The 21,502-nt window shown below is 41.3% G+C and overlaps 1 protein-coding gene across 2 annotated transcripts; it reads right to left on the bottom strand.

Moving 5' to 3' along the window:
• Positions 1 to 1,232: 1,232 nt before the first annotated feature.
• Positions 1,233 to 9,222, bottom strand: LOC115165339 (homeobox protein aristaless-like 3). Of its 2 annotated transcripts, none has more exons than XM_029718412.1 (4): positions 8,483 to 9,222; positions 2,760 to 3,037; positions 2,402 to 2,509; positions 1,233 to 1,788 (listed from the first exon to the last, which is right to left on the bottom strand). In XM_029718412.1, the coding sequence occupies exons 1-4, from the start codon at positions 8,844 to 8,846 to the stop codon at positions 1,432 to 1,434; spliced, it is 1,107 nt and encodes a 368-aa protein (XP_029574272.1). In that variant the 5' UTR covers positions 8,847 to 9,222; the 3' UTR covers positions 1,233 to 1,431. The 2 variants fall into 2 exon arrangements, with proteins under 2 accessions (XP_029574272.1, XP_029574273.1); XM_029718413.1 differs by having other exon boundaries at positions 2,447 to 2,509.
• Between the last annotated feature and the right edge of the window lie 12,280 nt (positions 9,223 to 21,502).

The following is a 21,502-nucleotide window of genomic DNA, read 5'->3' as shown; positions in this document are numbered from 1 at the left end:
TTAAAGTAATGATGGACTGTTGTTTCTCTTTGCGCTGTTCTTTCCATAATATGGACTTGGTCTTTTACCAAAATAGAGCTATCTTCTGTATACCAACCCTACCTTGTTACAACACAACTGATTGACTCAAATGCATTAAGAAGGAAATAAATTCCACAAATTAACTTTTAACAAGGCACACCTGTTAATTGAAATGAATTCCAGGTGACTACCTCATGAAGCTGGTTGAGAGAATGCCAAGAGTGTGCAAAGCTGTCATCAAGGCAAAGGGTGGGGTCTTTGAAGAATCTCAAATATAAAATATATTTAGTTTTGTTTAACACTTTTTTGGTTACTACATGATTCCATATGTGTTATTTCATAGTTTTGATATCTTCACTATTATTCTACAATGTAGAAAATCGTAAAAATAAAGAAAAACCCTTGAATGAGTAGGTGTGTCCAAACTTTTGACTGGTACTGTACTTTATTAACATCTACATCTTACATATTTAAATAATATTGTTTTTATATTCTTTGGTCTCACTATGTTTGTGATAATGCTCAAATCTGGATTGAATAAAATGTCTGCAAAATGGCAGGTTTTGTGCCTGATGGTGGCCTAACAAACCCAAACAAATGGTCGGTCATGTCACGGTCTGAAGTCTATGGGTTTGCGGCAATGTTACATTATTTGGAGGAAAGTAGCGGAGGTGTATGTTGAAAGTGTGTTTGTGTGTGTGTGTGTGTGTGTGTGTGTGTGTGTGTGTGTGTGTGTGTGTGTGTGTGTGTGTGTAACTATACTTGTGGGAAGTCCCCACAGGAATATTTTAAATCGAACAAAAATTTGACAAACTGGGGACATTTTGTTAGTCCCCACAAGGTCAAATGCTATTTCTAGGTGGTTTAGGGTCAAGGTTTGAGCCAATCAATGTTAGGGTTAGAATTTGGTTTAGCGTTAGGAGCGAGGGTTCGTTTTTGGGTTAGGAGCTAGTATTCGACCAGGGTTAGGAGCTAGTATTCGACCAGGGTTAGGAGCTAGTATTCGACCAGGGTTAGGAGCTAGTATTCGACCAGGGTTAGGAGCTAGGGTTAGTTTGGGGTCAAGGTTAGGTTTTGGGGTTGGGGTTAGGGAAAATAGGACTCTGAATGGGACTGAATTATGTGTCCCCTGAAGGTTAATTATACAAGAGTGTGTGTGTGTGTGTGTGTGTGTGTGTGTGTGTGTGTGTGTGTGTGTGTGTGTGTGTGTGTGTGTGTGTGTGTGTGTGTGTGTGTGTGTACATGCGTGTAGAGTTTTGACTTCTGCTGTTATTTCAACATGCAGGAACACATACATGTGGCCATAACTATCCATCAGGTCGCTAGTATACAAGATTGTGTTGGAATGTGTGTGTGAATGCATTAGCTCAGTCAGTACATAGTAGGGATCTGACCCTGACACTGTGGTGGTCATGTAGGCCTGGATAGAAGACTCCCAGGATCCTTAGCCTTCATCCGCAGGGCCAACAGGCTGGATGACTTATACTCTGTCTCGGGCCCCGGCTCAAAGGAGTGGCCCCCGAGGGCCCCAGGGAAGCTGTGGAGGGAGTAGAGGCCGTTGATGCCAGGGTGGTGTTGCGGGTGATGGTGAGGGTGGTGCGGGTGGCTGGAGGACGGGGGCATGCCCATGAAGCCCACAGAGGGGAGGTTGCTGTGGGGATGGGGGTAAGGGCTCATACAGGAGGAAGACATGGTGTCAGGGCCCAGGACACAGCTCCCGCCAGACCCCCCACCCCCTCCTACACCTGGCCACAGGTTGCTCTGCATCTACAAGGGAAGAGAGCAGTCTGATTAGAGACCAATGACGAAGCTCCACCGATAGGCTGCATAAAAATAATTCCCATCATGCTATTTGAAAGGTAAATGCCAATGCTTGGTAATTGAATGTATGGGTCTATCATTATTGATTGATTTGATTGATTGGTTTAAAGGATTCTAATTAGTGTGTGATGATAATGATAGGTCATAGGTCACTTGCTATAACCCTTCTATGTGTCAGTGTGTTTGCTATCTAGTACCTATTGGAGGGAGGCAGGAGGGAGATATCGTATGTTGTGACCAAAGATCTATGTGTCAGGGTGTACCTGGTACGTAGAGACAGGGGCGTAACTTTCACTGGGGCACATTCTGAAATTGCATTTTTGTCCCGCTCAGATTTGTCATTGGAATGTGATACAAAAAGAGGCGACGGTGTTGCTTTAGGACCGTGCGGACGCCTCTGAGTGGTCGGGTAGGCTGTTTGGAGTGTTTATCCGACTGGATAAAACGTTTTGTTAATAATAATTATGTCCCCCCCCCCCACTTCTAAAACCAAAGTTGCACCCCTGTGCGTAGATATATCGTATGTCGTGACCAAAGATCTATGTGTTTCAGGGTCTACCTGGTACGTAGAGATATCATACGTAGCAGCAAAGTGGTTTCGCACCTCCTGGATCTTCCCGTAGCGTTCTCTCTTCCTCCACTTGGCCCGGCGGTTCTGGAACCATACCTGACGAATGAAGAGAGAGAGATTGGAGAGATGATTTTCTCTACCATTATATAGGACCCCTGCCTTGCCATGTTCCTACCTGCCTGAAAGAATTTGGCTTCAATTGGTTTCAATAGAACATTTAAATAGGTCCTGGAATATTGATTCATCTGGGGGGGACAAATATCTAATAATATTGCAAACTCTGTTAGCTACTGTAGCAGCAGGGTAGGGGACTTTATATTTTCTGTGTAGAGTGGCATTATTCTACCTGTACACGGGCCTCTGTGAGTTCGGTCCTGAGGGCCAGCTGTTCCCGGGCATAAACGTCAGGGTAGTGAGTCTTCTGAAACACCTTCTCCAGCTCCTCCAACTGGAAGGTACTGAACGTGGTGCGGTTACGGCGTTTCTTGTTCTTGCCCGATAGGTCGATTGAGTCTGCTATGGAGTCCCCTGGTTGGAGACCGTTGGTTGGCTCCTTCAGTTTGATGCAGCAGTCTGAGCCAATCACGGGATAGCCCATGGGCTTGGGACCCGCCTTCTCTCTGGCTGAGGGCGTACAGGGAGGGAAAGAGAGAATGATGGTTACATGTAAAAACAAAGTGTGTGTGTGTGTGTGTGTGTGTGTGTGTGTGTGTGTATTGTGTGTGTGTATTGTGTGTGTGTGTGTGTGTGTGTGTGTGTGTGTGTGTGTGTGTGTGTGTGTGTGTGTGTGTGTGTGTGTGTGTGTGTGTGTGTGTGTGTGTGTGTGTGTGTGTGTGTGTGTGTGTAAAGTACATTTCTGTGTTTCAGCAAGGCTCAGATGTCTACCTGTGGTAATGTTGTCACACAGAGATGCTCAGAATACACAGCCAACCTAAGGCTGGCTAGGGATGGTTCATTAGCCTCCACTGTAAGAGGCAGCAACATAACATTCTGGATAATAATAAACAGGATGCAGCCACGCAGGCTTGTCTTTTCTCCGGAGATATGACTAAGATCTGAACGAGAACGTTCCCATGTTGTCTCAGGGGTCTCCCAGCTCCTCCTCCCCCAATACGAGGTATGAAGGCCTGATTAGAAACGACGAATAGAGTGGTAACTGTAGTATTATGTTAAAACACTAAGTGAGCTGCTTGTTGTATCGTTTTACTATATGAACAAATCTGCATGAGATAGTGTTGGAAATAAACTTTCGTCAGAAATAAATGATGGTTTAGTCAGATCTGACCAGACACAACATTCCAGCCTACTGCAACACTGTTTGTTCTGATTTGCTGTGAACACCCCTCCTTCTGAAGGTCTTGAATCACTGAGCAGAAAACAACCTCTGTGTGAGTCCCAAATGTATTTGTCCATTTAGAAAGTTAGAAATTCGACCCCATTTGACCCATATTTGATAGAAAGTACGATTGTGTGTATGAAATAACAAACCAATGAAATGTAAATCTACACTGAGTGTACAAAACATGATCAACAGCTGCTCTTTCTATGACAGACTGACCAGGTGAATCCAGGTGAAAGCTGTGATCCCTTATTGATGTCGCCTGTTAAATCCACGTCAATCAGTGTAGATGAAGGGGAAGAGACAGGTTAAAGAAGGATTTTTAAGCCTTGAGACAAATGAGACATGGATTGTGTATGTGTGCCATTCAGAGGGTGAATGGGCAAGACTAAAGTTTTAAGTGCCTTTGAACGGGCTATGGTAGTAGGTGCCAGGCGCATTGGTTTGTGTCTAGAATTGCAACACTGCTGGGGTTTTTCACGCTCAACAGTTTCCCATTTGTATCAAGAATGGTCCACCACCCAAAGGACATCCAACCAACTTCACACTGTGGGAAGCACTGGAGTCAACATGGGCCAGCATCTCTGTGGAATGCTTTCGACACCTTGTAGAGTCCATGATGAGTGGATGACTGGACTGTACCATAATGTTTTACTCTGTGCGTGTTTGGATGACTGGACTGTACCATAATGTTTTACTCTGTGCGTGTTTGGATGACTGGACTGTACCATAATGTTTTACTCTGTGCGTGTTTGGATGACTGGACTGTACCATAATATTTTACTCTGGGCGTGTTTGGATGACTGGACTGTACCATAATGTTTTACTCTGGGCGTGTTTGGATGACTGGACTGTACCATAATGTTTTACTCTGGGCGTGTTTGGATGACTGGACTGTACCATAATGTTTTACTCTGGGCGTGTTTTTAGTGCATTACTGTTGACCGGGACCCTTTAGGACTCTGGACAAAAGTAGTGCACTATATAGGGAATAGGGATCGTTAGGACTCTGGTCATAAGTAGTGCACTATATAGGGAAAAGGATGCCATTTTGGATGTAACCCCCTGATGTCTATTTAGATCCAACTCACGTCATAGTTCATCATGCCAAGAGATTGGAAAGAGGTTATTAAGATTTTACAATCTAAGAATAAGTACTCAAAAAGACATCAGACATGCTGTAGTGTAGCTTTTACCAGTGGTGTAAAGTACTTAAGTAAAAATACTTGAAAGTACAACTTAAGTAGTTTTTTGGGGGTGTCTGTACTTTACTTTACTATTTATATTTTTGACAACTATTTATTTTACTTCATTACATTCCTAAAGACAATTATGTACTTTTTACTCCGTACATTTTCCCTGACACCTTAAAGTACTCCTTAAATGTTTAATGTTTAGCAGGACAGGAAAATGGTCCAATTCACGCACTAATCAAGAAAACATCACTGGTCATCTACTGCCTCTTATCTGGTGGACTCACGAAAACACAAATGCTTTGTTTATAAATGATGTCTGAGTGTTGGAGCATGCCCCTGGCTAGCCATAAATTTAAAAAACAAGAAAAGTGTGGCGTGTGGTTTGCTTAATATAAGGAATTTGAAATGATTTTTTACTTTTGATACTAAGTATATTTTGGCAATTGCATTTACATTTTGATACTCAAGTATATTTAAAACCAAATACTTTTAGACTTTTACTCAAGTAGTATTTTACTGGGTGACTTTCACTTTTACTTGATTCATTTTCTATAAAAGGTATCTTTACTTTTACTCAAGTATAACAATTGGGTACTTTTTCCACCGCTGGCTTTTACCAAGAGCCCACATCCTCTCTCCCTATGGTCCAGTGTAATTGGAGATGCACAGTATGTGAAATGCATTACAAAACTGTACAGTCGAGATAAAGTCCAAATGGACCATTGTGAGTATATACTGACATCACGGGGACATTTCAGCTGTTCTCTCCCTGACCTCTTGTTCTGTAAATGAAAAATGTAACATTTCGGGAGCATTGGATTGGGTTTAACAGTATTTTATAATTGACTTCTTATGCAGATTAGATAATGAGGTTGAAGTCTTGAAGCATTAGTAACAAGTTTTGATGAAATAGCATTTTTGTAATGTAACTTTTGCAAATGTAAAATGTTTTCTTTTTAATCATTTTGCGTTTGTACATATTTTTTTTACTGTGAAAGTCAAGAAGTGTCAACATGCATGAGATCTTGGGTTATGAATACCTGGTCAATTGAACATCCCCCTATCTCAATATATCTATTTCTTTGTATAACATTTTTATGCTATGTGGTATACCATCCCACTGCTCTACCATCCTTAAACCCTAACCCTCCCCCCTTCCAAGCACGGATAGACAAAACAGGAAGACTAGTCTGCCTTTGAAGGTGTGTGAGTCTGACTGTGCCCCAGAATGTTGGACAGCAAGCAACTGTCATGTGGACCACATCTCCACTCAAATCTGACCCAGAAAACCAACTCAGGTTAAAGTGCTTTAGAGTTCACAGACTGACAACAAATGGATTTCTCTTGTCCAAAAAAAGTATTCTAATCATACCAATATTTGGGGCTCTCAGAAACCGCAGTATTATATAGTCAACAACCACTATTTTGAAAATGTTCATGAAAACTCTTTCATTAAGTGTTTTTAATAAAACCCCTTTGTGTGCGTGTGCGTGCGTGCACGGCGTGCATGCGCACTAGTGTGTGCGTTCCTGCGTGTGTATGCACGCCTGCGTATGTGTCAAGTGTGTGAGCGTGGGTTGTGTTTGCTAATATCTGAAGAATCTAAGAAAATAAATCTTCATTCAAGACCACAGTCAAAGCCTATGGAAATACAATATCATCCAGTCAATTTGACATCAGATCATGCTGTTATCTAGATTGTAGATAAAGAGGAACTGTCCAGATGGAGGCTCTCTGCTCCATCATATGGCTGTCTTTGGCAACAACATGAATGAGACTGATATGAATGTTATTCTGAACACATACATCACTAAGTCCTTATCAGAACTCACATGCCTTCACTGGCAACTTTAGAGGATGGATTTCAAAACTTCAATAAATAATACTGAAGGACCATGTCATATCCTAAGACTTGAGTTCATGGGATATTATACAAGCTTGATAAAGTGTTTCTAACTTGGACTGCTGTATTGTTGCGTGCCTCAAGCCAAAGATTAAAAAAAATATCAAATCTCACATTAAATCATCTCATCATTACATTATCAAAACATCTGAGTTGGCCAAAGTTTTATCTAATTTGCATTTTCAGTTTTTTTAATCTAGTTCTAATATTGAATTCATTGGTATTAATTAATTGAATATATTTTACAGTTATTTAGAGAATGTTCTAATGTGGTTAAATGTGATGTTATTGCAAAAGAAAATGTCATTGAAAAGTTTGATGTAAACAACAAAAGGACACGGATTCAAATTTAGCATAAAGGACATCTTGAGAATCTAATTTGGATATGTGCAACTTTACTTAGCTATTCAGAAACAAAAACAAAACTTTCAGATAAGAAACATGATCAATTTCAAATAAACTCTAGCTGTATTATTATTTATTTGTTTAATTTATGAATGTATATTGTGAAGGCTGCACGGGATTGATGTGTTTATACCGCACGGATGGAAGCCTCCTGCACGCGGACGCCGTAATCACGCATCGAGACGGCTCATTCACTTTCTGACCTTTACCCCGCTCGCGCTTTACATCAAAACTAATTGTGACTACCACTGTCAAGTGCAGATAAAACCTGATGACATATTTATCACCAGTGAGGTGCGTCCACTTTTACCAAGTGATTTTTACATTTTGTCACCAAATGTAAGCTAAGGTAGCCTAAAGGCTAAAATACTTTTTTTAGATATAGTTGCACATTCATTTGAGTAGGCCTAGACAATTACGTGGGCTATATCATTTTGTAGTCGTCTAGGCTTATAATCGGCCATGGCCTTATTTGTTATGTGTTTCAACATATTATTAACATTTTATAGGCAACATTGGGGGAAATTATGTTCACCAAAATAAAGAATTGAAGTTCTGAAAAGGAGGTCGCAAGGAACAAAATATAGGCCTTAATTCAATACGTTAGACTAGTATTATCATTTGTAGAGTAAATAAGCCGTAGCAGTATTCAGATCTATACTACAAAGTAATTCCGTTTTTTTTGGGGGGGGGGGGTTGTTTGATCCGGGCCTGCTGTGTTGACTAATAAAGTCTTTCGATTGTCATTTGGAACACTGTCATAATTTATTCAAACAAGCTGAATAATAATACAATTGTAGGTGAACAAATAAAATCAGACATTTAGTGAAAATGAATTACGATCATTGGAGACGTTTTTGTCCAAGGCCTTGCAAAATACGCAGGCTGTGCAGCGCCAAAGAAACTCTGAAAATATATTTATCCGAGTCGCCACACTATAAAGACAAACTTGAAACAATTTGAGGTAGCTGGTTACAGAAATATTGATCTCCATTATCTTTTTCACGATGTTTTTGCCTGTTTGATAAGTCAAACGGTTTCCACAGGCAATAGACTCATGACATTATTCAGTTAGGCCTATATTATTTTGGTAAATAGCCTACGTTATAATAATAATAATAATAATAATAATAATAATAACGATTATTATGATAATTATGACTATTTTCGTAGTCTCACCCACTGATGGCCGTGATTTCGATTATTTTAATAAAAACTCCACTTACCCTCCGAGTAATTTTCATAAAACGAGCCCTTCCCGCTTACTGATAAAACCTTTTGGTCCTGATTAATATTTTCCATGTATTTGTTGTGTTTGTTGGGCAAGGCGCGAGGATTCGTGGAGGCTGCCCCGTGCGTAAAGTCCGCGGGCGCGCCGTCGTTAAACCGTCCCATGGAGCTTGAGTTGTAGAAGTCACCCTGGTCCCGGAGACTCAGACGGTGAGCGAGAGGAAGATGTGTACTTTTCTGTAGTTCATCGCAGGGAAGGAACGAACCTCCAGAACTATTCTGATCCAAACCGGGAGAGTTATTCAGTCGTGTCCGGTTTGGCTGCGAAGAGAAAGACAAACAACTGTCCGCCTCCATCATGAGGTCAGTCCGGCATGCACTTTAACGACTCTACTCTGGTCCCGGTTACAGTGAAAGCAAGGTTTCTTTGCGAGCGCGTGTTTTTTCTTACTCTTTTCTTCATTTTCAAGTGGGTGGGATTTAGGAGATCATGAACAAAGACCCGTGAAACAGGGAGGACCAAGCGGGACAGTGGGTTGATATGATCCGCCAAGAATTCAATCACGTGTGATTCCTGTCGTTACAATTAACCATTTAAATCCTCTTTCATTTTGTTACAAAAACAAGCAAATGACTAATTCGGGCAGGGATATAGAGAGCATTTTACGCAAGGCACATTAAACAAACATGGAGGCGTGTTGTTATGTTCAGTGCCAAATGGCCAAATGCGCCCGAGGAAATGTATTGGTGCCCTCATTTTCTTTCCACTTTGTTTTACAGATTATATTATTTTAGACCCAACTGGCCGGATTAATGTCAACGCAACAGTAGTTCTTTGTGATTCAGTTCAGGGAATGTGTGGGGGTTATCTATGAATATCTTGTATTATATTGCATCATAATCTGTTGACTACAATTCATGCACAACGTTTGATTTTCAAGCTCTTTTTGATGTTCTTTCTCAAATGCATTCTACTCGAAATGTTAGAATACGCATCATTTCAGGAGAACACTGCCGATACATATTAAAAACAATAGTGGGCCATTTGTTAGGCTTTTTTTAATGCTGTTGGCTACATTTTGAATATCCACAACGAAACTGAACTAAGGCATTTTGGTTGAAGATGAATATCACCTAAAATCTACTGAATAGACGAGATAACTTAGTTATGCGCTAGCTTCTTTTTTATTTTCTTTTTTCCCCCATCAATTAGACTTCATAGAACCGTTCAAGTAATAGTAACAAGGTTTGTCCTTATACTGCTGGGCCGGGTCCCTTGAATAATGCATTTAACACCAAGAAAACGGATACAGAAATAATGATTTTGTTACCACTGCCATGTCCTAACAGCCTTTAGACAGTCTGGACGGGTAAAACGTTTTGGCCATCTACAACCTCGGCTTTTTGGATCGTCTTGGCGGGAAGACAGTGTGGCATTTATTATCTGTTTACTACATGTTTTAGTTTGGTAATGGTATTAATATGTGTGTGTGTGGGGGGGGGGGGGGGATAATGTTATCGTTGACAGACTGTGATATTCGATATGGATATTTCTTGCTTACTTGTGGCATTTGCTTGTTTCCATTTATTTTCAAAATATCTTATTTTCCAATTCTTGATACAGTCTTGAGTTAAAAACAACAATAAAATAAAAATGCATGAAATCAAATAGAGCATAAGGACATTTAAAATAAAATAAAATCTATGCAATAACTCAGTTGCATTTGATAATTCCAACAAAAAAAACGTTGAAACAAACGAGCAGTTGATTATTTCAGAGGTCAGAGTTCAATAGAAACTGACAACCGAAGATATTCAGAATAAGCATGTACAATATCGAATGAAATAAACCAGGGCCTCGTTTCCCACAGCCTTTTGTAGCATTATGATCGTTAGAGCCGTCTAACTTCAGCACGAAGTTGAAAACAAATACAAAGTTGCCAAAGTATTTGCAATTGTTACAAACAAGTAAAGGATAAAAATCATTCAACTGAAAACCGAGACGACTGTAATTAAAATAGACATGTAGGCTACATGTGCCTATTTCAATCATATTGAAATCAATTTCATGTTCAATCAATTGAGTTCTATTTTACGACTAAGCTACAGTTTGTCATTTTTTTGCCTCAATGTGTTTCATGACGTGTGACAAGATGGCAACAATAATGTGTCCAATCTGTGATTTAGTGCATTAGTATTGGTTAAACATAATATGCTGCCTCTATAGCCTATCTGCAGCCATAGATGGTAATATCTCTCTAGGAGCTGATCAGTCGTCAGAATTGTGGAATAATTCTAATGTTATTAAGGTAAGATTTGAATAGAGGTAGCGAACTTCTCTCTTCGTGCTTGTTTGGAAAACTTAACAAGTTGACTAGAAAATAACAATGCATCTGGTTAGAGCTCAACTGGGAAACGATACATTAGAAAACACCTACACATTTTATACATGTCAATGGAACATTATCAGACATGTAAAATAAAGATATTTTGATTCATTAGGCGTACTGAAGGCAGATGATACAGTATCAAAGGCAAACATCGTCAATCACCAGCCATAAAAAGGCTGAACAGGTAGAGAGAAGGTCGTAAAGTACCGAAATTAAAAATAACGACAGTTCATTTTAAAAGGGAAGGTTCGTTAAATAGTTGTCAGATCAGTAGGCCTAAATAGTCTACTTCATAATAAATAAATAAAAGCGTTTTTGCCTATTTTCGAGGCTAAATATAGTGCAGGTGGGCAACGCCATTACCTCAAACATGAATTAATTAGAGTGTAAAATCACCGAAGTTGTGGTTTCACAGAAAATAAATCAGAATGTAAGGGAATTATTTTTCTTCTCAGGGAATCTAGGCCTACAACCTTTTGAGTTCTATTTGAAATGAACAGAAGAGGTTTAACCAATTTAAGACACTGTAAAACTTCAATGCTTCCCAGTTGGCTTTTAAATGAACTTTTCATTACTCAGAAGTATATTTCCAGGTGAATAGAATGAACCTTAAATAACGTCAGCTTCTACTAAATAGTGCTTGGAACTTGAGGTTTTGACAACAACGTTAAAGTGATCGGAAATACTGAAAACATTACTACTTTACTGTGATTAACATGATGTGACTATAAAAATAGACCTTTAAGCACTCTCATTAAATTCAAACGTTTTATGGCGGGCAGTCCAGGGTCAACCTATCATTTATATTTCCTAAAATAAATAGCTACAAGATAGGCAAAATAAAGTTGTCGCATGAGCAAACAAGACATAAATACACACATTCTCTGATTCTAATTTTCACTCTTTAAATATAAAACACACAAAGTTTGACTACTCTGCAGAAAGATGTAGCCCGTAAGATTAAAGGATTCTGACTGTTGATATTGACATGGTCTCTCCAATCTGCGCCATCTCTAAACACGGTGCACTTACGGAGCTCAGAAATGGCAACGTTGGTTTTGAAGACCTCTCATAATCTTTTGGATACATATGGAGGCCGCATGGAGCCAAACCTGATGGACAAGTGTGTAAACAACCGCGCCATTTGGGTATATAGGGGACATAAGTACCGTTTTTATTTAGTGTGGCGTTCCAAAAGTCTAAACTGTCAACAGAGAAGGGAAGCTATATCTCTTCACTATAACATACCGAAATTGCATGACGTGTGCAGTTAGAGGAAATGTCGACCATTGCAGAACTCGTTTTCTAGTTTATAGTAGGCTACTGTATTACTAACATATGCCTAAATTCACTCTACAGCACAGCCTCCAACAACAGCCCACTGGGCACACACTGGTTGAATCAACGCTGTTTCCACGTCATTTCAATGAAATTACGTTGAACCAACATGGAATGGACGTTGATGTCTGTGCCCGGTGGGATATCTGTGGATCTTACAGGCAGCCACATTCCCAAGTTGGTCATTTCAGAACAAAATTAGATGTCCATGAAACATTCACAAACAAACACCTGCATGTTATGATTTTACTCTCCTGGCCCAAAAGGAACGATCGTGACCCTAAAGGGGTGATCATGACCCAAAAGGAGCCATCGTGACCCTAAAAGGGTGATCATGACCCAAAAGGAGCCATCGTGACCCAAAGCCAGAATGCAAGCTGGTTCTAGAAGTTGCTCACACAAATTACAAAGACATGACTACTTAACAAGTGGAGAAGACCAGCTGCTTTATGATCTGGCTGATTTGTGTCCTTTAACTTAATGCAATTAATTAATGTGCAACATGACTCCGATTATGTTATTTGGGTCAAGACAAGAGAGCACGTAGAGGTTGGAGAGAGTGTTGTCTTGGGGTCTTTCCATGTGATTCCAGGAGATAAGAGGTGCTCAAAGTTGACCCATTTTTGCATACCCCACCATACCATGAGACATCCATGTCTTCATGACTGACAAAGATAAACGGTTGAGTTTGATATAATTTGAAAGCTTACAAACAGGGTTGTCAAACTAATGAATAATTTATTGAAAAAAATTGGTTTTTAATAAAAAAAACATATTTTGGAAACACTTTATTTTAAGGGTCCATAATAAACCATGTATAAAGCATTTATAAACCATTTGCTTATCATTTATGAATCATTACTCCCACATTTGTAAATGTTAGTAAGCAAGTTATTCACACACACATATATATATATATACATATATACATATATATACATACATATATACATACATACACTGCTCAAAAAAATAAAGGGAACACTTAAACAACACAATGTAACTCCAAGTCAATCACACTTCTGTGAAATCAAACTGTCCACTTAGGAAGCAACACTGATTGACAATACATTTCACATGCTGTTGTGCAAATGGAATAGACAACAGGTGGAAATTATAGGCAATTAGCAAGACACCCCCAATAAAGGAGTGGTTCTGCAGGTGGGGAGCACAGACCACTTCTCAGTTCCTATGCTTCCTGGCTGATGTTTTGGTCACTTTTGAATGCTGGCGGTGCTTTCACTCTAGTGGTAGCATGAGACGGAGTCTACAACCCACACAAGTGGCTCAGGTAGTGCAGCTCATCCAGGATGGCACATCAATGCGAGCTGTGGCAAGAAGGTTTACTGTGTCTGTCAGCGTAGTGTCCAGAGCATGGAGGCGCTACCAGGAGACAGGCCAGTACATCAGGAGACGTGGAGGAGGCCGTAGGAGGGCAACAACCCAGCAGCAGGACCGCTACCTCCGCCTTTGTGCAAGGAGGAGCAGGAGAAGCACTGCCAGAGCCCTGCAAAATGACCTCAAGCAGGCCACAAATGTGCATGTGTCTGCTCAAACGGTCAGAAACAGACTCCATGAGGGTGGTATGAGGGCCCTACGTCCACAGGTGGGGGTTGTGCTTACAGCCCAACACCGTGCAGGACGTTTGGCATTTGCCAGAGAACACCAAGATTGGCAAATTCACCACTGGCGCCCTGTGCTCTTCACAGATGGAAGCAGGTTCACACTGAGCATGTGACAGACGTGACAGAGTCTGGAGACGCCGTGGAGAACGTTCTGCTGCCTGCAACATCCTCCAGCATGACCGGTTTGGCGGTGGGTCAGTCATGGTGTGGCGTGGCATTTCTTTGGGGGGCCACACAGCCCTCCATGTGCTCGCCAGAGGTAGCCTGACTGCCATTAGGTACCGAGATGAGATCCTCAGACCCCTTGTGAGACCATATGCTGGTGCGGTTGGCCCTGGGTTCCTCCTAATACAAGACAATGCTAGACCTCATGTGGCTGGAGTTTGTCAGCAGTTCCTGCAAGAGGAAGGCATTGATGCTATGGACTGGCCAGCCCGTTCCCTAGACCTGAATCCAATTGAGCACATCTGGGACATCATGTCTCGCTCCATCCACCAACGCCACGTTGCACCACAGACTGTCCAGGACTTGGCGGATGCTTTAGTCCAGGTCTGGGAGGAGATCCCTCAGGAGACCATCCGCCACCTCATCAGGAGCATGCCCAGGCATTGTAGGGAGGTCATACAGGCACGTGGAGGCAACACACACTACTGAGCCTCATTTTGACTTGTTTTAAGGACATTACATCAAAGTTGGATCAGCCTGTAGTGTGGTTTTCCACTTTAATTTTGAGTGTGACTCCAAATCCAGACCTCCATGGGTTGATAAATTGGATTTCCATTGATTATTTTTGTGTGATTTTGTTGTCAGCACATTCAACTATGTAAAGAAAAAAGTATTTAATAAGATTATTTCTTTCATTCAGATCTAGGATGTGTTGTTTAAGCGTTCCCTTTATTTTTTTGAGCAGTATATATACATATATATATGTATATATATATATATACATATATATATATATACATATATACATACATATATATATATATATATACATATGTATACATATATACATACATATATATAGTGCCTTCGGAAACCAAGCCATGAGGTTGAAGGAATTGTCCGTAGAGCTCCGAGACAGGATTGTGTGAAGTCACAGATATGGGAAAGGGTATCAAAAAATGTCTGCAGCATTGAAGGTCCCCAAGAACACAGTGACCTCGATTTTTAAATGAAAGATGTTTGGAGCCACCAAGACTCTTCCTAGAGCTGCCCCCCCGGCCAAGCTGAGCAATCGGGGGAGAATGGCGTTGGTCAGGGAGGTGACCAAGAACATGGACGGTCACTCTGACAGAGCTCTAGAGTTCCTCTGTGGAGATGGGAGAACCTTCCAGAAGGATAACCATCTCTGCAGCATTCCACCAATCAGGTCTTTATGGTAGAGTGGCCAGACAGAAGCCACTCCTCAGTAAAAGGCACATGACAGCCCGATTGGAGTTTGCCAAAAGGCACCTAAAGACTCTCAGACCATGAGAAACCAGATTCTCTGATCTGATGAAACTAAGATTGAACTCTTTGGCCTGAATGCCAAGCATCATGTCTGGAGGAAACCTGGCACCATCCTTACGGTGAAGCACGGTGGTGGAAGCATCACATTGTGGGGATGTTTTTCAGCAGCAGGGACTGGGAGACTAGTCAGGATCGAGGGAAAGATGAATGGAGAAAAGTACAGAGAGAGAGATCCTTGATGAAAACCTGCTCCAGAGCACTCAGGACCTCAGATTGGGATGAAGGTTCACCTTCCAACAGGACAACGACCCTAAGCACACAGCCAAGACAACACAGGATTGGCTTCGGGAAAAGTCTATGAATGTCCTTGAGTGGCCCAGCCAGAGCTTGGACTTGAAGCCGATCGATCAACTCTGGAGAGACCTGAAAATAGCTGTGCAGCGATGCTCCCCATTCTGAATTCTGAATCCGAGGTGCTAAAGGAGCTCCTTAAACTTGACCCAAAAAAAACATCTGGGTCAGATGGTTTAGACCCTTTCTTCTTTAAGGTTGCTACCCCTATCATCGCCAAGCCTATCTCCAACCTTTTTAACCTGTCTCTCCTTTCTGGGGAGGTTCCCATTGATTCGAAGGCAGCCACGGTTCGTCCTTTATTTAAAGGGGAGATCAAGCTGATCCTAACTGTTATAGGCCTATTTCTATTTTGTCCTAAAGTGTTGGAAAAACTTGTCAATAATCAACTGACTGGCTTTCTTGATGTCTATTGTATTCTCTCTGGTATGCAATCTGGTTTCCTGCTCAGGCTATGGATGTGTCTATGCAACCTTAAATGTCCTCAAAAATGTCACCATTGCCCTTGATTCTAAGCAAAGTTGTGCTGCTATTTTTATTGACTTAGCCAAAGCTTTTGATACAGTAGACCATTCCATTCGTGTGGGAGTATTGGTGTCTCTAAGGGGTCTTTGGCCTGGTTTTCTAACTACCTCTAAAAGATTGCAGTGTATAAAGTCAGAAAATCTGCTGTCTCAGCCACTGCCTGTCACCAAGGGAGTACCCCAAGGCTCGATCCTAGGCCCCACACTCTTCTCAATTTACATCAACAACATAGCTCAGGCAGTAGGAAGCTCTCTCATCCATGTATATGCAGATGATACGGTCTTATACTCAGCTGGCCCCTCACCGGATTTTGTGTTAACCTCTCTAGGGGGTGTGGGACCCTACCGTCCCACCTGGCCAACATCCAGTGAAATTAAAGAACGGCAAATTCAAAAACAGAAATACTCATTATAAAAATTCATGAAACATACAAGTGTTATACATCGGTTTAAAGATTCACTTCTTGTTAATCCAACCACGGTGTAAGATTTCAAAAAGACTTTACGACGAAAGGAAACCATGCGATTATCTGAGAACCGCGCACAGCAGACAAATCATTACAAACAGTAACCAGCCAAGTGGACGAGTAACAAAAGTCAGAAATAGCGATAAAATGAATCACTTACCTTTGATGATCTTCATATGATTGCACTCCCAAGACTCCATGTTACACAATAAATGTTCGTTTTGTTCGATAAAGTCCCTCTTTATATTCAAAAACCTCAGTTTTGTTGGTGCGTTTTTTTCAGTAATCCATTGGAACAAAGCGCGGTCACAACAGACAGACGAAAAATCAATAAAGTACCATAAAAGTTCGTAGAAACATCTCAAACAATGTTTATAATCAATCCTCAGGTTGTTTTTGTCATAAATAATCGATCATATTTCAACCGGACAATAGCTTCGTCAATAGAAAAGGAAAAACAAGAAAGGCACGGTCCCGGTCACGCGCAGGACTCATGTCTGGAAATTTCCACTGTCCTCTCATTGAAAGTGGTGTTTCTCTCTCATTTTTCAGAGTAAAAGCCTGAAACAATGCCTAAAGACTGGCCACATGTAGTGGAAGCCATAGGGATCGTGAACTGCATCATAAGTCTTTGTATGGTGGATAGGCTTTCAATGGAAAAACAGGCATTTCAAAATAATAGCACTACCTGGATGGATTTTCCTCAGGTTTTGACCTGCCATATCAGTTCTGTTATACTCACAGAAGCTAGGAAACTTTAGAGTGTTTTCTATCCAAATCTACCAATTATATGAATATCCTAGCTTCTGGACCTGAGTAGCAGGCAGTTTATTTTGGGCACACTTTTCATCCAAAATTCCAAATGCTGCCCCTTACCCTAGTGAGGTTAAATGCTCTACAACAAACCTTTCTTAGTGTCCAACAAGCTTTCTCTACCCCTAACCTTGTTCTGAACACCTCCAAAACAAAGGTCATGTGGTTTGGTAAGAAGAATGCCCCTCTCCCCACAGGTGTAATTACTACCTCAGAGGGTTTAGAGCTTGAGGTAGTCACCTCATACAACTTCTTGGGAGTATGGCTAGACTGTACACTGTCCTTCTCTCAGCACAAATCAAAGCTGCAGACTAAAGTTAAATCTAGACTTGGTTTCCTCTATCTTTACCATTCCAATTTCACCCCAGCTGCCAAACTAACCCTGATTCAGATGACCCCGCTACCCATGCTAGATCACAGATACATCATTTATAAATCAGCAGGTAAGGGTGCTCTCGAGCGGCTAGATGTTCTTTACCATTTGGCCATGAGATTTGCCACCAATGCTCCTTATAGGACACATCACTGCACTATCAGACTCAATCATGGACACTCTTACTGATAGTTGTGGCTGCTTCGTGTGATGTATTGTTGTCTCTACCTTCTTGCCCTTTGTGCCCAGTAATGTTTGTACCATGTTTTGTGCTACTACCATGTTGTGTTGCTACCATGTTGTTGTTATGTTGTGTTGCTACCATGCTGTGTTGTCATGTGTTGCTGCCTTGCTATGTTGTTGTCTTAGGTCTCTCTTTATGTAGTGTTGTGTTGTCTCTCTTGTCATGATGTGTATTTTGTCCTAAATGTATATTTTATACATTTTTTACTTTTAATCCCAGCCCCCGTCCCCGCAGGAGGTCTTTTGCCTTTTGGTAGGCCGTCATTGTAAATAAGAATTTGTTCTTAACTGACTTGCCTAGTTAAATAAAGGTTAAATGCAAATATAAATAAAATCCAACGTGACAGAGCTTGAGAGGATCTGCAGAGAAGAATGGGAGAAACTCCCCAAATACAGGTGTGCCAAGCTTGTAGTGTCATACCCAAGAAGACACGAGGCTGTAATTGCTGCCAAAGGTGCTTCAACAAAGTACTGAGTAAAGGGTCTGAATACTTAAGTATTAAAATAAATTTGCTATTTTTGAAATAAATTTGCAAAAATGTCTAAAAACCTTTTTTTGATGTCATTATGGGGTGAATTTTTACACATTTTGTTACGTTACAGCCTTATTCTAAAATTCATTAAAAAAAATGTTTCCTTCATATATACACTGCTCAAAAAAATAAAGGGAACACTAAAATAACACATCCTAGATCTGAATGAATGAAATAATCTTATTAAATACTTTTTTCTTTACATAGTTGAATGTGCTGACAACAAAATCACACAAAAATAATCAATGGAAATCCAATTTATCAACCCATGGAGGTCTGGATTTGGAGTCACACTCAAAATTAAAGTGGAAAACCACATAATAGGCTGATCCAACTTTGATGTAATGTCCTTAAAACAAGTCAAAATGAGGCTCAGTAGTGTGTGGCCACCACGTGCCTGTATGACCTCCCTACAACTCCTGGGCATGCTCCTGATGAGGTGGCGGATGGTCTCCTGAGGGATCTCCTCCCAGACCTGGACTAAAGCATCCGCCAACTCCTGGACAGTCTGTGGTGCAACGTGGCGTTGGTGGATGGAGCGAGACATGATGTCCCAGATGTGCTCAATTGGATTCAGGTCTAGGGAACGGGCTGGCCAGTCCATAGCATCAATGCCTTCCTCTTGCAGGAACTGCTGACACACTCCAGCCACATGAGGTCTAGCATTGTCTTGTATTAGGAGGAACCCAGGGCCAACCGCACCAGCATATGGTCTCACAAGGGGTCTGAGGATCTCATCTCGGTACCTAATGGCAGTCAGGCTACCTCTGGCGAGCACATGGAGGGCTGTGCGGCCCCCCAAAGAAATGCCACCCCACACCATGACTGACCCACCGCCAAACCGGTCATGCTGGAGGATGTTGCAGGCAGCAGAACGTTCTCCACGGCGTCTCCAGACTCTGTCACGTCTGTCACATGTGCTCAGTGTGAACCTGCTTTCATCTGTGAAGAGCACAGGGCGCCAGTGGCAAATTTGCCAATCTTGGTGTTCTCTGGCAAATGCCAAACGTCCTGCACAGTGTTGGGCTGTAAGCACAACCCCCACCTGTGGACGTCAGGCCCTCATACCACCCTCATGGAGTCTGTTTCTGACCATTTGAGCAGACACATGCACATTTGTGGCCTGCTGGAAGTCATTTTGCAGGGCTCTGGCAGTGCTCCTCCTGCTCCTCCTTGCACAAAGGCGGAGGTAGCGGTCCTGCTGCTGGGTTGTTGCCCTCCTACGGCCTCCTCCACGTCTCCTGATGTACTGGCCTGTCGCCTGGTAGCGCCTCCATGCTCTGGACACTACGCTGACAGACACAGCAAACCTTCTTGCCACAGCTCGCATTGATGTGCCATCCTGGATGAGCTGCACTACCTGAGCCACTTGTGTGGGTTGTAGACTCCGTCTCATGCTACCACTAGAGTGAAAGCACCGCCAGCATTCAAAAGTGACCAAAACATCAGCCAGGAAGCATAGGAACTGAGAAGTGGTCTGTGGTCACCACCTGCAGAACCACACCTTTATTGGGGGTGTCTTGCTAATTGCCTTTAATTTCCACCTGTTGTCTATTCCATTTGCACAACAGCATGTGAAATGTATTGTCAATCAGTGTTGCTTCCTAAGTGGACAGTTTGATTTCACAGAAGTGTGATTGACTTGGAGTTACATTGTGTTGTTTAAGTGTTCCCTTTATTTTTTTGAGCAGTATATATATATGTATACTACCGTTCAAAAGTTTGGGGTCACTTCAAAATGTCCTTGTTTTTGAAAGAAAAGCACATTTTTTTGTACATTAGAATAACATAAAATTGATCAGAAATACAGTGTAGACATTGTTAATGTTGTAAATGACTATTGTAGCTGGAAATGGCAGATCTTTTATGGAATATCTACATAGGCCTACAGAGGCACATTATCAGCAACCATCACTCCTGTGTTCCAATGGCACGTTGTGTTAGCTAAACTAAGTTTATCATTTTAAAAGGCTAATTAATTGATCAATAGAAAACCCTTTTGCAATTATGTTAGCACAGCTGAAAACGTTTGTCTGAATGAAGAAACAATAAAACTGGCCTTCTTTAGACTAGTTGAGTATCTGGAGCATCAGCATTTGTGGGTTCGATTACAGGCTCAAAATGGCCAGAAACGAAGAACTTTCTTCTGAAACTCGTCGGTCTATTCTTGTTCTGAGAGATGAAGGCTATTCCATGCGAGAAATTACCAAGAAACTGAAGATCTCATACAACGCTGTGTACTACTCCCTTCACAGAACAGCGCAAACTGGCTCTAACCAGAATAGAAAGAGGAGTGGGAGGCCCCAGTGCACAACTGAGCAAGAGGACAAGTACATTAGAGTGTCTAGTTTGAGAAACAGACGCCTCACAAGTACTCAACGGGCAGCTTCATTAAATAGTACCCGCAAAACACCAGTCTCAATGTCAACAGTGAAGAGGCTACTCCGGGATGCTGGCCTTCTAGGCAGAGTTGCAAAGAAAAATCCATATCTCAGACTGGCCAATAAAAATAAAAGATTATGATAGGCAAAAGAACACATACACTGGACAGAGGAAATCTGCCAATGTCTACCAATGGCATGCCCATCTTTTTGAGAAAAATTACACTGGTCACTCAAAACATTTATAAAGTATTTCTAAAATATAAATAGCACCCACTTTGGATGAAGGACTGAAAAAATACATTTACTAATGATTAGTAAATAGTTTGTTAATATGGGAGTAATGATTCATAAATGGTGAACACACACAATACCTTTACCTTTAATGTCTATGATCTAAAAACGTGTACATTTGACATCACGCTCGGTTGAGACTCGACATGCTCTTGAATACAGGGGTGGGTGTGATGTTTTGGCTGATAAATGTACTAAAATGAAAATACAATTTAAATTTCAACTTTCCATT

The sequence above is a fragment of the Salmo trutta genome, chromosome 28 (genome assembly GCF_901001165.1).
Source record: "Salmo trutta chromosome 28, fSalTru1.1, whole genome shotgun sequence".
In the NCBI taxonomy this organism is placed as follows: domain Eukaryota; kingdom Metazoa; phylum Chordata; class Actinopteri; order Salmoniformes; family Salmonidae; genus Salmo; species Salmo trutta.
This window is presented reverse-complemented; position numbering and strand designations above follow the sequence as displayed.